At 40.1% G+C, this 14348-nt stretch overlaps 1 protein-coding gene and 1 non-coding gene across 2 annotated transcripts; both read right to left on the bottom strand.

Annotated features, from left to right (window-relative positions):
- Nucleotides 1–1219: 1219 nt before the first annotated feature.
- LOC114172718 lies at nucleotides 1220–1326 on the bottom strand. The gene has a single exon (XR_003602236.1). It is a non-coding gene; the product is annotated as a small nucleolar RNA R71 (small nucleolar RNA).
- Nucleotides 1327–13639: 12313 nt separating this feature from the next.
- Nucleotides 13640–14071, bottom strand: LOC114172711. Its single transcript, XM_028057041.1, has one exon. The coding sequence runs from the start codon at nucleotides 14069–14071 to the stop codon at nucleotides 13640–13642; it is 432 nt and encodes a 143-aa protein (XP_027912842.1).
- Nucleotides 14072–14348: the final 277 nt, after the last annotated feature.

Here is a 14348-nt window from a genome sequence, read left to right as displayed (position 1 = left end):
TCTGTGTAGTGTAGTGAATAGTGTCGCGACGCGCATGAATAGTGTCATTTGTAGTAGTGAATAGTGTATGAATAGTGTCCGAATCTGGCATTTAACTTTTGGATTTTTGTTCTGGTAGCTACAGTGCTTGTTTTGTCTTGAAAATTCCCCCCCCCCACTTCTTAGACATTGAACTTGATAGGAAAAATAGCTGGAGCAGTTGGTATGGTCTGAGTTAAGAGATTCAAAAAAAATTTGGACTAATTTTTAGTGAAACTTCAGAGAACCATAACTTTTGCTCTGGTTATCAGAATCACTACTATTTTATATGCATTTGGGGTGGAATTTGATTTCCACCTTGTTGGAACCGGCTTTACCATTTATCAAACTCAGATTCTCCAGAAAATGCCATTTTCTACATTTCAGCAATCTTTTTTTGTGATTTTTCTTCATTTTTTCCACTTTTGAAAAATTATTAAAAATACTTTGCTTTGAGTTTTGATCTGATTTTTTTTGTGCTTCTGTTTGACCACTCAAAGGAATATCCTACCAATTTTCAAGTCATTTGGAGGTCGTTTGGGTATACTTGTAGTTATACCCTATGTTATGCCAATATCACTAGAATTCATGTTTTTTGGTGCATGACTAGGGAAAACCAAGTGAATTACAACCATTTGACCCTGAGATTGATAGGAAATTCTACAGAGGAAGTAGGCATCTTAGGAATCCATCTTTGCATGCTGAATATTCAATGACTTTTCCTGACTCTTATGATTCTCATCACATTCCTGACACTCCTCATTCTTTGCATTTTGAGCATACTATTTATTCTAAGCATTTTGATTTTCATACTGATAATATGGCTCAACCTCCTCCACCTCATGAGAGAACCATGAGTGAGCTCACTGCACCAGAGTTCACTTATGATAGTTTATGCATTCAATACCCTGAGGAGGAGGTTCCATATGTGCTGAAAACTGGTTTAATACACTTGTTGCCAAAGTTTCATGGTCTTGCAGGTGAGGACCCGTGCAAACACTTGAAGTAGTTTCATGTCGTCTGTTCCACCATGAAGCCTGCAGATGTCCAAGAGGACCATGTATACTTGAAGGCTTTCCCTCATTCTTTGGAGGGTAATGTGAAAGACTGGTTGTACTACTTAGCACCCAGGTCCATCACAAGCTGGGATGACCTGAAGAGATTATTCCTTGCCAAGTTCTTCCCTGCTTCAAGGACAACAGCCATAAGGAAGGAGATTTCTGGCATCAAGCAGCAATCTGGGGAGACCCTTTATGAGTACTGGGAGAGGTTCAAGAATCTCTGTTCAAGCTGCCCACACCATCAGATCTCTGAACATCTCCTTCTGTAGTATTTTTATAAAGGTCTGCACCACATGGATCGAAATATGATTGATGCCGTAAGTGGTGGTGCCCTTGGTAACATAACCCCAGCTGCAGCTAGGCAACTAATAGAGAACATGGCTTCAAATTCTTAACAATTTGGCACAAGGAGTGATGCCATAGTTGTTAGAGGTGTTCATGATGTAGGAGCAGCCGAGTACACGAAGAAGTTGGAAAGTAAGATTGATGCTCTTACCACACTGGTCAACCAACTTGCTTCCAATCAGAGAGCTCCAGCTGCAAGAGTTTGTGGCCTTTGTACATCTGTTGATCATTTTACAAACATCTTGCCCTAGCATTGCAACAATAGGTTGCTGCTGGTTCTTCTACACCAGTGGATACCCCTCAGGCCTATGCAGCAAAAATTTTCAACAACAATAGGCCCCAACATCAACAACAGAACCATGATTTGTCAACAAACAGATATAATCCAGGATGGAGGAATCACCCTAATTTGAGATGGGGAAACCAGGGTAACCAACAGCCCCAACAATTTCAAAATGTGTAACCACCTCCACAACAAAGAGTTGCACCTGCACCACAACCTGCTCATGTTCCACTTGTACCCACACCAGCTCCTACTGCAACACCTGCACCTTCTTCTTCTACTTCATTGGAGGAGTTAGTCAGGATGATGACCCTTCAAAATATGCAATTCCAGCAGAAGACTAGGGCCTCAATCCAGAGTTTGACAAATCAAATGGGGCAGATGGCCACTCAGCTAAACCAGGCACAAGCTTAGAATTCTGACAAGCTTCCATCACAAACGGTGGAAAATCCGAGGAATGTGAGTGCCATTACGTTGAGATCTGGAAGAACATTGAAATTCCCACTTCTAAGCCTACACCTTCAAAGGAAGTCGACCCTGCCACACTTCAGAGAAAGTGTGATGCTCATGCAACTGGTCCTTCCACATCTGGTGTGACTTCTACGCCTTCCACCTCTACTGCTGCACCTTCCATACCTCTTCCTTTCCCTCCAAGAGCCATTCCAAGCAAAAAGATGGAAGAGGTTGACAAGGAGATCTTAGAAACATTCAAGAAGGTGGAGGTGAACATACCTCTGTTGGATGCCATTAAACAGATTCCCAGATATGCAAATTTCTTGAAGGAGCTATGCACGCATAAGAGGAGGCTAAAGGGAAACGAAAAGATCAGCATGGGCAGAAATGTGTCAGCATTGATAGGTAAATCTATTCCTCAGATTCTTGAGAAGTGCAAGGACCCAGGTACATTTTGTGTACCCTGCATCATAGGTAACAATAAATTTGAAAATGCAATGCTTGATCTTGGTGCTTCAATAAATGTAATGCCTCTGTCTATTTTTAAATCTCTTTCTCTTGGACCCCTGCAACCTACGGGTGTGGTGATTCAGTTGGCAAATAGAAGTGTTGCCCACCCCGCAGGTTTGGTTGATGATGTTTTGGTTCGTGTTGGTGAATTGATTTTCCCTGCTGATTTTTCACATTCTTGATATGGAAGAGGGATTTTCACATGGTTTGCACCAATCATTTTAGGCAGACCATTTTTTAAAACTGCACGAACCAAAATTGATGTGCATGCAGGTACTTTGTCCATGGAGTTTGATGATATTGTTGTGCGATTTAACATCCCGGATGCCATGAAATATCCTTCTGAGGGTCATTCTGTTTTTCACGTGGATATTATTGATGATGCTGTTGATGGATTGATTTCTGATTTCCACTCTCTGCATGCATTAAAACATTCATCTGTGTCTGAGTTATCTGAATTTGCATGCATTGATGTTCTTGATTCTAATTCTGATGATGCTGAATATGATGTGGATAATGTTGAATCTACTGAGTTTGACTCTCTAGATGTTGTACCTATTGACTTTGATGTTATACAATCAGGTTGCACTAACCATGTTGCAGGAAGTACATATGCATCTGATTGTTATGCTCAGGTACAGGCTGTGGAACCCATTTCTCCCTCCCCTCTGGTTCCTGATATTCAGCAAGCATCCAGTACTCCAGAGTTGAAACCACTGCCAAACAACCTCAAGTATGTCTACTTAGAGGAGGAGGACAAACTGCCTGTCATCATTTCCACCTCCCTCACTGCTGAACAAGAGTAGAGGTTGTTGCACGTTCTTAAAAAGCATAAGAAGGCAATTGGATGGACATTGGCTGACATCCCTGGTATTAGCCCATCAACATGCATGCACAGGATACTGTTGGAAGATGGAGCAAAGCCAGTGAGACAGCCACAGAAGCGGCTCAACCTTCTCATCTCGGATGTTGTAAAGAAGGAGGTGATCAAGGTTCTACAAGCTGGGATCATCTACCCCATTTCTGACAGTCAGTGGGTCAGCCCCATCCATGTTGTTCCAAAGAAGACAAGCCTCACTATAGTCAAGAATGAAAAAGAGGAGATGATTCCAATAAGAGTGCAAAACAGTTGGAGAGTTTGCATTGACTACAGAAGGCTAAATCAAGAAACCAGAAAAGACCACTTCCCCCTGCCTTTTATTGATCAGATGCTTGAGCGCTTGGCAGGTAAGTCCCACTATTGCTTTCTTGATGGGTTTTCTGGTTATTTTCAAATTCACATTGCACCTGAGGACCAAGAGAAAACCACATTCACCTGCCCCTTTGGCTTTTGCCTATAGGAGGATGCCGTTTGGCCTATGCAATGCCCTTGGCATATTCCAGCGGTGTATGCTTAGCATTTTTAGTGATTTTCTTGAAAAATGCATAGAGGTGTTTATGGACGACTTTACTGTATATGGGTCCTCATTTGATGCATGTTTGGATAGTTTGGACAGAGTTTTAAACAGGTGCATCCAATCTAACCTTGTTCTCAATTTTGAGAAATGTCATTTCCTGGTAGAACAAGGCATAGTATTGGGGCACATAATTTCAAAAAAGGGCATTGAAGTTGACCCTGCCAAGATCTCAATTATTTCACAATTGCCTTACCCATCTTCTGTGCGAGAGGTTCGTTCTTTTCTTTGCCATGTAGGGTTTTACAGGCGCTTCTTTGTGTTGAACTGCAAAAAAAAATATATAAATACAACAAAAAAAAATATTGTGGATCAAGTCAAAAGGAAACAAATATATATTGGAAAAAAAAGTAGAAAAAGAAGGATCCAAAAAAACAAAAGGGGGGGGGAGTTCAACACAACTTTTATTGCAATTTTATTTGTGGTTTATTGATATTTGCTTCCAATCAGTCTTTCTCTTAGAGTCTCCGTGTTGTCTCATTTAAATCTCTTTGGTAGTCCTATTATTTTCTAATTTTAATTTTCTTGTTTTGTGTCTTTACAATTCCTTGAAGTTTTGTCTAGTGTTTTGAATGTTATTTGTCCTCTTAAGTCAAGATTTAGATCTCGCAACTTTCTTCACATTGTTTGTTCACTCTTTCCTTAAGCTACTAGAGTTCTTCGCCAAACACTAAAGGGAATTTGAGTGGTAAAAGGCAAGAGAGTACATTCAAGAAAAAGCCTATATGTGTGATACACGAGTGGAAAATTGAGTGAAACACTTAGCGGAGTGGTGAGGTCCTAAATATATTTTATTATACTAACATTTTCTTGCAGGAATTAGCAAATATTGAGTAATGAAAAATGTTTCCATAGAGGCATCCTTCTAGAACTGGTTTAATATATGGTTTAAATTATCCTACTCCTAACCAAGATCATTTGGTTCAAGGACGTGAACGTACCAAGAGACTGGCATGTAGAGATACACCTAGTGTTTATGAGGTATTGGTAGCATACGTTAATTCCTTGGAGTCCAGAATTATAAAGCTAATGGGCAAGATTGCTAGTATTAAACGGAAGCACAATACTGATAGAAAATCATTGTCAAAGACAAGTACACTAAGATGTTCCAAATGTGAAGGCTATGGGCATGAAACTCATCAATGTCCTAATGGGGATGCAAGTCCCATGACTCATGAAGACCTCAAGAACTACATTTCATACTTGAGAGAGGAGGAAGAAAGGACAATGCAAAAATTAGATGTATTGAAAAGAAGGCAAGAGCGAAAGCTAAAAAGAGTCCATGAGAAGGAAACACTTATAGAAAATGAAGCAAAGGAAAAGATAGAAAGAGATGAGAAAGAAAAGAGAGGAAAAGTAGGGAAAGAAAAGAGCGAGAGAGAGGAGAAAGAAGAAGGAGAGAGAAAAGAGAACAAAGAGCGAGAAAAAGTAAAGAAAGAAGAGAGTAGGAAAAGAGAGAAGGAAGAAAAGAGAAGGAAGAAAAGAGAGAAAAAGAAGAGAGCGAGAGAGAGGAGAAAGAAGAAGGAGAGAGAAAAGAGAAAGAAGAGCGAGAAAAAGTAAAGAAAGAAGAGAGTAGAAAAAGAGAGAAGGAAGAAAAGAGAGAAAAAGAAATAAGAGAGCATTATGAATTGTCAATGAAAAAATGTACTAACTTTCCTCTTATTGTTTTATTGCCTATGGACGATTTATTCATCAAAGAGCAATGACATCAACAATGGAAAGACGAAAGGATACTTAGGGAAGAGCTATTCATCAAGCAACAAGGAGATCAACAATGGGAAGACGAAATGATGATAAAAAAAGACACAAGCTTAGAAATATACGCTCATGAGTTAGCTTGTTTACCCATTTCTAACAAACCTACGGGTGACCAAAGTCATACCTATAATTGGGTTGTTTGTTTGAGCAATATTCCTTTTCTTTTCTTTGAGCATTTTATCTTTAATTTAAAATTGTTTGATGATTGGTGTAGGTGGGTATTTGACCCTGGAGGTACAACTCTAAATCTTTTATAATAAGAGATTGACCTCTTTCAGGATCCAAATTTCATTTTAGTAGAATTTCTATTATTTTATTTTCGATTTGTGTCTTTGATTTATGTTTGTGTTTGTGCATAGGAACTTCTAGAATTCGGGCCGAATTCTCTCCAAACAGGAGAGAATGATAAAGAATCTTCAAGTGAGACAAATTTGAGGACAAATTCTCTTTAAGAAGGAGAGAATGATAGAGCACTATCCCAACATTCCATACAAGAAGAACTTAAAGATGAGCATTTACAATTCAAAGGACCTATGACAAGGGCAAGGAGTAAGAGATTGAAAATCACATTTATTCAAGACTCTTGATACTACAAGCAACTACAAGTGCAAATTCAAAGGATATGAAGATCATGGCTTTGAGCACTCTTGAAGGATAATTATTAGGAAATTAATTTATATTTTTAAACTTTTTTGTTTTCTTTTAGAAAATAAGTTATGTTTTTGGGCTTTGGGCTTTCTTTTATAAATTAGTTTATGTTTTGGTTTGGGCCTTCTTGTAGGGTTCTTAGGTTTTCTTAAACTCATGTACCTATATATAGAGGTATCAAAAACTATTGTAGACACTTTTAGTCATATATTGAATTTGATTTTCATTAAAGAGAGGGTTTTCTTTGTTCTTGGCTTAGGCCTCTGGTTTTTATCAAAGATTAACATCTTTGTGGCGAATCTTCACTTGACTTATGAATCTGCTAGATTGTGGCGTCCTCCATCTCTGTCTTATTCTGCGTTCTTCTCTGATTTATTCGTGTCGTGCCTCTTGAGGATTCAAATTCAGAAACGATCATACTCTTTCTTGGATAGGATCGTATCAAATTAAAGCTTTGAATGAAAATATTGGTCGTTGGAGACGACTTGGTTCACTTTCACATACTGCATTTAATATGATTTAATTTGGTGGGGTACGACCTCTATCAGGCCTCATCCTATATCAATACCATGTCCCATTAATTCCAAATCACTCATTAATTTCACATGCCAGGCTTCCACGATATCCATCATTCCATTCATGAATTATGTCACACATACATGGCAATCCATTATATATATATATATATATATATATATATATATATATATATATATATATATATATATATATATATATATATATCAACATATCAAGCATACCCAAACAATTACAAATCATCCAAGGACAAACAAGCAACCAAACCACGCACTGTCTCGCCCAATCCCTTGCTCAAGCTGAAGGGTCTCGCTCAGGTGAGACAGTCTCGCTCAGGCGAGCCCCCTTTGCCTAGGCGAGGGCTCGAAAAGGAAACAGGAACCAACGCGGGATCTCGCTTAGGCGAGACCCCTCTCGCTTGGACGAATGGTTTGCTCGCTCAAAATAATGAGTTGGTCGCCTGGGCGAGCCTCCGCCAGACTCGCTTAGGCGAGTCCGACTCGCCTCGGCGAGATTATCAGTTCTCGCCCTGGTCTCACCTGCAGCAGATGTATCTTTCAACCCCAGCCAATCACACAAAGCACTTCACGTCCCAAGAACAATGATTAACCCATACAAACAATTCGCAAGCTAAAGAATAGGCATAAAAACATAACTTAAACTCGAACTCTAACTTCCCGTACCTGGAAACGTTAACTAAGGCTTTGATACTCGAACAATGAGGGACGATAGCTCATGGGATAGTTTCGCGAGCTTAAAAACAGTGGGACAAGTTCCAAAAATGAGCTCATTAGAAAGCTCTAACTGAGAACATACGAAAGAATAAAAATGAACATAGAGCTTGAGTTGGGAGGGACTTACACGGAAGGGAAGAATGAGGCTGAGCTTGCTAAGCTATGATGACTCCAAACCCTAGCAGAGGATGACGGCAGCTACTCTAAGAGATGTGTGGGATCTGTTTTACGAAGAGTATTTATAAGTTAGAATTTTGGGGTATCTTAGGTTAGAAATTGAATTGGGTCAACCCCATTTAGGCCCAAAAGATTGGGCAGCCTCTACAATAAGATGGGCAGAAATAATTGGGCCTTACACCAGAGGTTGCATTTATGTTGTCTTTCTAATAACTCTAAAATATCATATACATATTTTCCTACCTTTCTTTTTCTGTTTCTTAGGAAAACTTCTTAATCTCATGTATATAACCATATTCACCCACGTAACAATATATTTTTCAATAAATCCATTTAACAAATAATCATCATTTATAACTCATTTATAGTGCAATAATTACTTTATATATCCTTCAAAATAATCTCTTATTTTCATATTCTAAAACATCATTTAAATAAAATAAATCTTTTAAAATAATAAACCATTACATTTCTTATAATAACTTTCTAAATAAATATTTTTAAATAATTAATGGTCACTTAAAAATATTTAACATCTTGTAACAATATCTCATAATATTTAACGACATATATCTAATATATTTTTAATTAAAAAATTTTAAACCATTTTGTCTTTTACTTTAAATATTTATTTAATCTCATTTATTTACTTTTATAATTATTATAATTTTTTGGATCTCATATTCTCTTAACAAATAAATTTTTCGTTCTAAAAAATGAAATTTCTATAATGCATTTTATACAAAATACAAAATATTTTAAAACTGTACAAAATTAAATTAATATTTTAAAACATGAATTTGATCGTATAAAATCATATTATTAGTATCTATATATAAATATTTATACAATTGTATAATTAGTTAATAAATTAAATAATTAGTTATTGTAATATATATATATATATATATATATATATATATATATATATATAATTTATACATAATTTTATTTATTAATTTAATCACCATTAGTAATCATATTATTAAAAAATAAAAATAATCGAAACTTCCTAAAATTTCCAAATAATATTATAATATTATTTGATAGTTACATTTGACGGATTTCACTCCCAGTCATTTCAGTATACATAGTTATCATCCCTAACATTAAATATATGCTATAAACCATAATAGAAACATATTCGTATATATTTATATATTTATTATGTACATATAATGGATCATGCTTCTACTAATATACGCCGAAATAGAAGATACATAAATCTGAAACTTTTCCGATTCACAGCTTAGAATATATATATATATATATATATATATATATATATCATCATTTCGAAAAATAAAAATAGTCCACAGCATTTAATACCCATTAAATCTATTCAATTCTAAAAATAATAACAAATCAGCAACATTAAATAAACAAAAAAATATTATTCTGATACCAATCGAAATTTTTTGCTTAAATCATGTATTAGTTTTATCTCCTTCAAATATTTGAAGAAATCATTCATTTAACTACAGTATAATAATATTAATACTGTGTCAACACTTGACTCATAGAACCCTAAAACTATCACAAATGTTACAATTCCATGTCAACCTCTGAAAAATAACACCTCATTCGTATCACATGTTGAACCCATACCACCGGTCATTACCACCTCATGAGTATAGGGCCTCATCTCATATCAATACCATGTCCCATTAATTCCAACTCACTCATTAATTATGTCACACATACATGGCAATCCATTATATATATATATATATATATATATATATATATATATATATATATATATATATGTATATATATCTCAACATATCAAGCATACTCAAACAATTACAAATCATCCAAGGATAACCAAGCAACCAAACCACGCACTGTCTAGCCCAATCCCTCGCTCAGGCTGAAGGGTCTCGCTCAGGCGAGCCCCCTTCGCCTAGGCGAAGGCTCGAAAAGGAAACAGGAACCAACGCGGGATCTCGCTTAGGCGAGACCCCTCTCACCTGGGCGAGTGGTTCGCTCGCTCAAAATAATGAGCTAGTCGCCTGGGCGACCTTCCGCAAAAAAGGATTTGGGCGAGACTTCGCCAGACTCGCTTAGGCGAGTCCGACTCGCCTGGGCGAGATTATAAGTTCTCGCCCTGGTCTCACCTGCAGCAGATGTATCTTTCAACCCCAGCCAATCACACAAAGCAATTCACGTCCTAAGAACAATGATTAACCCATACAAAAATTCGCAAGCTCAACAACAGGCATAAAAACATAACTTAAACTCGAACCCTAACTTCCCGTACCTGGAAACGTTAGCTAAGTCTTGGATACTCGAAGAGTGAGGGACAATACCTAACGTGACAGTTTCGCGAGCTTAAAAATAGTGGGACAAGTTCCAAAAACGAGCTCATTAGAAAGCTCTAACTGAGAACATACGGAAGAATCAAAATGAGCATAGAGCTTGAGTTGGGAGGGACTTAAGCGGAACGGAAGAATGAGGCTGAGCTTGCTAAGCTATGACGACTCCAAACCCTAGCAAAGGATGACGACAACTGCTCTAAGAGATGTGTGGGATCTGTTTTACGAAGAATAGTTACAAGTTAGGGTTTTAGGGTATCTTAGGTCAGAAATTGAATTGGGCCAATCCCATTTAGGACCAAAAGATTGGGCAGCCTCTACAATAAGATAGGCAGAAATAATTGGGCCTTCTATTCCCCCCAACAACAAAATTTTTCGACCTCAAAAATGAAAGCTTACCAGGGCAAAAGATGTAGGTGTGATTTCCTCATATCCTCCTCGAACTTCCAAGTCAAGTCCTCGTTCTATGATCCCAGATGACTATAACCAGGTGGACTTCCTTTCCTCGGTGCTCCTCAACTTTGCTATCCTCTAGAGCGACGAGTGGTACTTCCATTGTGAGGTCTTTCCTGATCTGTATATCCTCGGCTTCCAACACATGCGCTGGGTCAAACACGTACTTCCTCAACTGCGAGACATGAAACACTGGATGAAGGTTCGCCAACTGCGGGGGTAAGGCTATCTCGTAAGCCACCGGCCCAATCCTCCTCGTGATCTGATAGGGGCCAAGGAACTTGGGCGAAAGCTTCCTTGAGCGGAGAGCCTTCCCACGGCCATGGTTCAGGTCACCCTCAGGAATACATGATCACCAGCTGCGAACTCCAGAGGTCTCCTCTTACGGTTTGCATAGGCCTTCTGCCTACTCTGAGAAGCCTGCATCCTGTTCCTCACCGTTCTCACTTTCTCAGTGGTCTGCTCTAACAATTCTGGTCCAACCAACACCGCTTCCCCATCCTGATACCAACAGAGACGAGTCCTACACCTCCTACCATAAAGAGCCTCGTATGGCGCCATGTCGATGCTCGCATGGAAACTGTTGTTGTAGGTGAACTCTATCAAAAGGTAATACCTCATCCCAAGCACCCAGATGATCCAATATGCAAGTCCTCAATAAATCCTCTAATGACTGAATCATCCTCTTAGACTGGCCGTCGGTTTGAGGGTGATAAGCTGAGCTCATAGTCAACTTGGTCCCCAAAGCCTCTTGTAAGGTTTGCTAGAACCGGGATGTAAACCGTGGGTCTCTGTCAAAAACTATGCTCGAAGGTACTCCATGCAACCTCACGACCTCCTTAATGTACAGCTGGGCTAAATTGGCCATAGACATCCTCAAGTTCATCGCCAAAAAGTGGGCCCTCTTGGTCAACCGGTCCACTATCACCTAAATGGTGTCATGTCCTCTAAAAGTCCGTGGCAAATGGGTTACAAAATCCATGATGATGTTGTCCCATTTCCGCACTGGTATTTCTAAGGGCTGTAGGTTCCCACCGGGCCTCTAGTGCTCCACCTTCGCCTTCTGACAAGTTAAACATGCTGATACGAACTGAGCCACATCCCTCTTCATCCCTTGCCACCAGAAAGTCTCCTTAAGATCTTGGTACATCTTAGTCATGCCAGGATGCAAACTAAGACGACTCTTATGTCCTTCCTCAAGAATTAACTTCTTTACCTCAACATCATTGGGTACACAGATCCTGTCCTGGAACCTCAAGATATCATCATTAACCAAAGTGAAATCTCTAGTCTCATCTGACCCAAGTTGTTCTCTGACTCTGTTCAGACTGGCATCTAATAACTGCCTCTCTCTCACTAAGCTCAAAAAGTCACTAGATGTAGTAAGGGTACTACACCTAATGGACTCGAACCCCAACTCCACCTGTAGCCTCATGTCGCTGAACTTCTCCAGCAACTCTACCTCTTTTATCATGAGATGTGCCGTATGTACAGTCTTCCTACTCAAAGCATCTGCCACCACATTTACCATCCCCGGATGATATAGGAGCTCGAAGTTATAATCTTTCAGGAACTCCATCCACTTCCTCTACCTCATGTTCAGCTCCTTCTGGTCAAACAAGCACTTTAAACTTTTGTGGTCGCTGAACACATGAAACTTAGCACCATAAAGATAATGCCTCCAAATCTTCAAGGCAAAGACTATCGCCGCCAACTCCAAGTCATGAGTGGGGTAGTTCCTCTCATGCACCTTGAGTTGTGTCGAGGCATATGCCACAACCTTCTTCTCCTCTGTCAAAACGCAACCAAGTTCGAAGTGCGAGGCGTCACAGTAGACCTCGAACGGCTTCTCGACATCCAGGATCACTAGTATCGGAGCGCTAGTCAATCTTCTCTTCAATTCCTGGAAACTTTCCTCGCACTTATTTGTCCAAATGAAGGGTTGGTCCTTCCGAGTAAGTAGTGTCAGGGGTGCCACTATTTTGGAGAATCCCTCTATGAACCTCCTATAGTAGCCCGCTAACCCCACAAAGCTCCTGATCTCTGTGGCCGACTTAGGATTTTCCCACTTTACCACTGCCTCAACCTTCCCTGGGTCCACTGTAATCCCCTTGGCGGATATCACATGCCCCAAAAACTGAACCTCATCCATCTAGAATTCGCACTTGGACAACTTGGCATACAACTGTTTATCTCTCAGAACACCAAGCACCAACCTCAGGTGTTCTGCATGCTCCTCCTGAGTCTTAGAATAGATAAGGATGTCGTCTATGAAGACTACGACAAACTTATCTAACAAGGGTCTGAAAATTCGGTTGATGTAGTCCATGAACACTGTTAGAGCATTGGTCACACCAAAAGGCATAACCACGTACTCATAGTGTCCGTACCGGAATCGGAAAGCCGTCTTCTGCACATCATCAGCCTTTACCAAAATCTGATGGTATCCCGACCGCAGGTCTATCTTCGAGAATACTGACGACCCATGCAGCTGATCCATCAAGTCATCAATTCTCGGGAGCGGATACTTATTCTTGATCGTCATCTTGTTCAGTTGCCTGTAGTCCACACACAGGCGTCAACTCCCATCCTTCTTCTTTACCAGCAACACTGGTGCTCCCCATGGTGAAGTACTGGGTCGGATAAACTGCTTCGCCATTAGTTCCTCTATCTGTTTCTTAAGTTCCACCAACTCTGCCGGAGCCATGCGGTATGGAGCCATCGATACCGGACCTATCCCCGGTACTAGGTCAATAGAGAACTCCACCTTCTTACTAGGAGGTAACCCAGGTACTTCATCCGGAAACACGTCCTCAAACTCATGCACCACAGGTATAATTGATGGTCCTTCTCTCTCCTCCACTTCCACACGGGCGAAGATTATGAAGCATTACGCGCCACTCTGAATCTCCCTCACCACCCCTTGAGGAGACACCAACTCGAGCTCCTCTGAATCGGGAAACAACAACCTCTTCTCCCGACAGTCTATAAGAATGCAGTTGGCAGAGAGTGAATCCATCCCTAGGATCACTTCCAACTCTTGGAGAGGTAGACATATCAGATTCACCCTATATTTGCGTCTTTCCACCACCACAGGACACCTAGCACACAAGGACGACGTCCTGACCAAACCCGATGTCGGAGTAGATACCACAAGTTCACACTGCAACTTACACACCGACAGACCCAACTTTTTCACACAAGCATCTGACACAAAGGAGTGTGTCACTCCAGAATCATATAACACGCAGCATCTCATCCTAGAAATCACACAATAACCCATTACGAGGTTACCTGAACCTGCCGCCTCTGCTTCGGTCATGGCGTAGACTCTGCCCGTCGCCTCAGTCCTGTTGCCTTTATCTCTCCACTGGTGCTGGTGAGGAGTCTAAACTGGAAGGCGTGCAGCTGCCCTAGCAAGAGTGGGACAATCCTTCCCAAAGTGGCCCTCCTTGCCAAAGTTGTTGCATCTGTGGTAACCCTCCATGCGTGGGCAAGCGCTCCTCAGGTGTGGGCCCCCACATATGTAACACTGCACTCGACCCTACTAGGGAGGAAGACCCCTAGACCCCTGAGGCTGATGGGGACGTCTGTCATAT

This window comes from Vigna unguiculata, unplaced genomic scaffold, assembly GCF_004118075.2.
Source record: "Vigna unguiculata cultivar IT97K-499-35 unplaced genomic scaffold, ASM411807v1 contig_689, whole genome shotgun sequence".
Lineage (NCBI taxonomy): Eukaryota > Viridiplantae > Streptophyta > Magnoliopsida > Fabales > Fabaceae > Vigna > Vigna unguiculata.
The sequence above is the reverse complement of the archived record's forward strand: the minus strand, read 5'-3'. Positions and strand labels throughout refer to the sequence as shown.

Excerpts from the sequence above, each read along its gene's own strand:
- LOC114172711 (XM_028057041.1), bottom strand. The coding sequence starts at position 14,071 with ATGACCGAAGCAGAGGCGGCAGGTTCAGGTAACCTCGTAATGGGTTAT.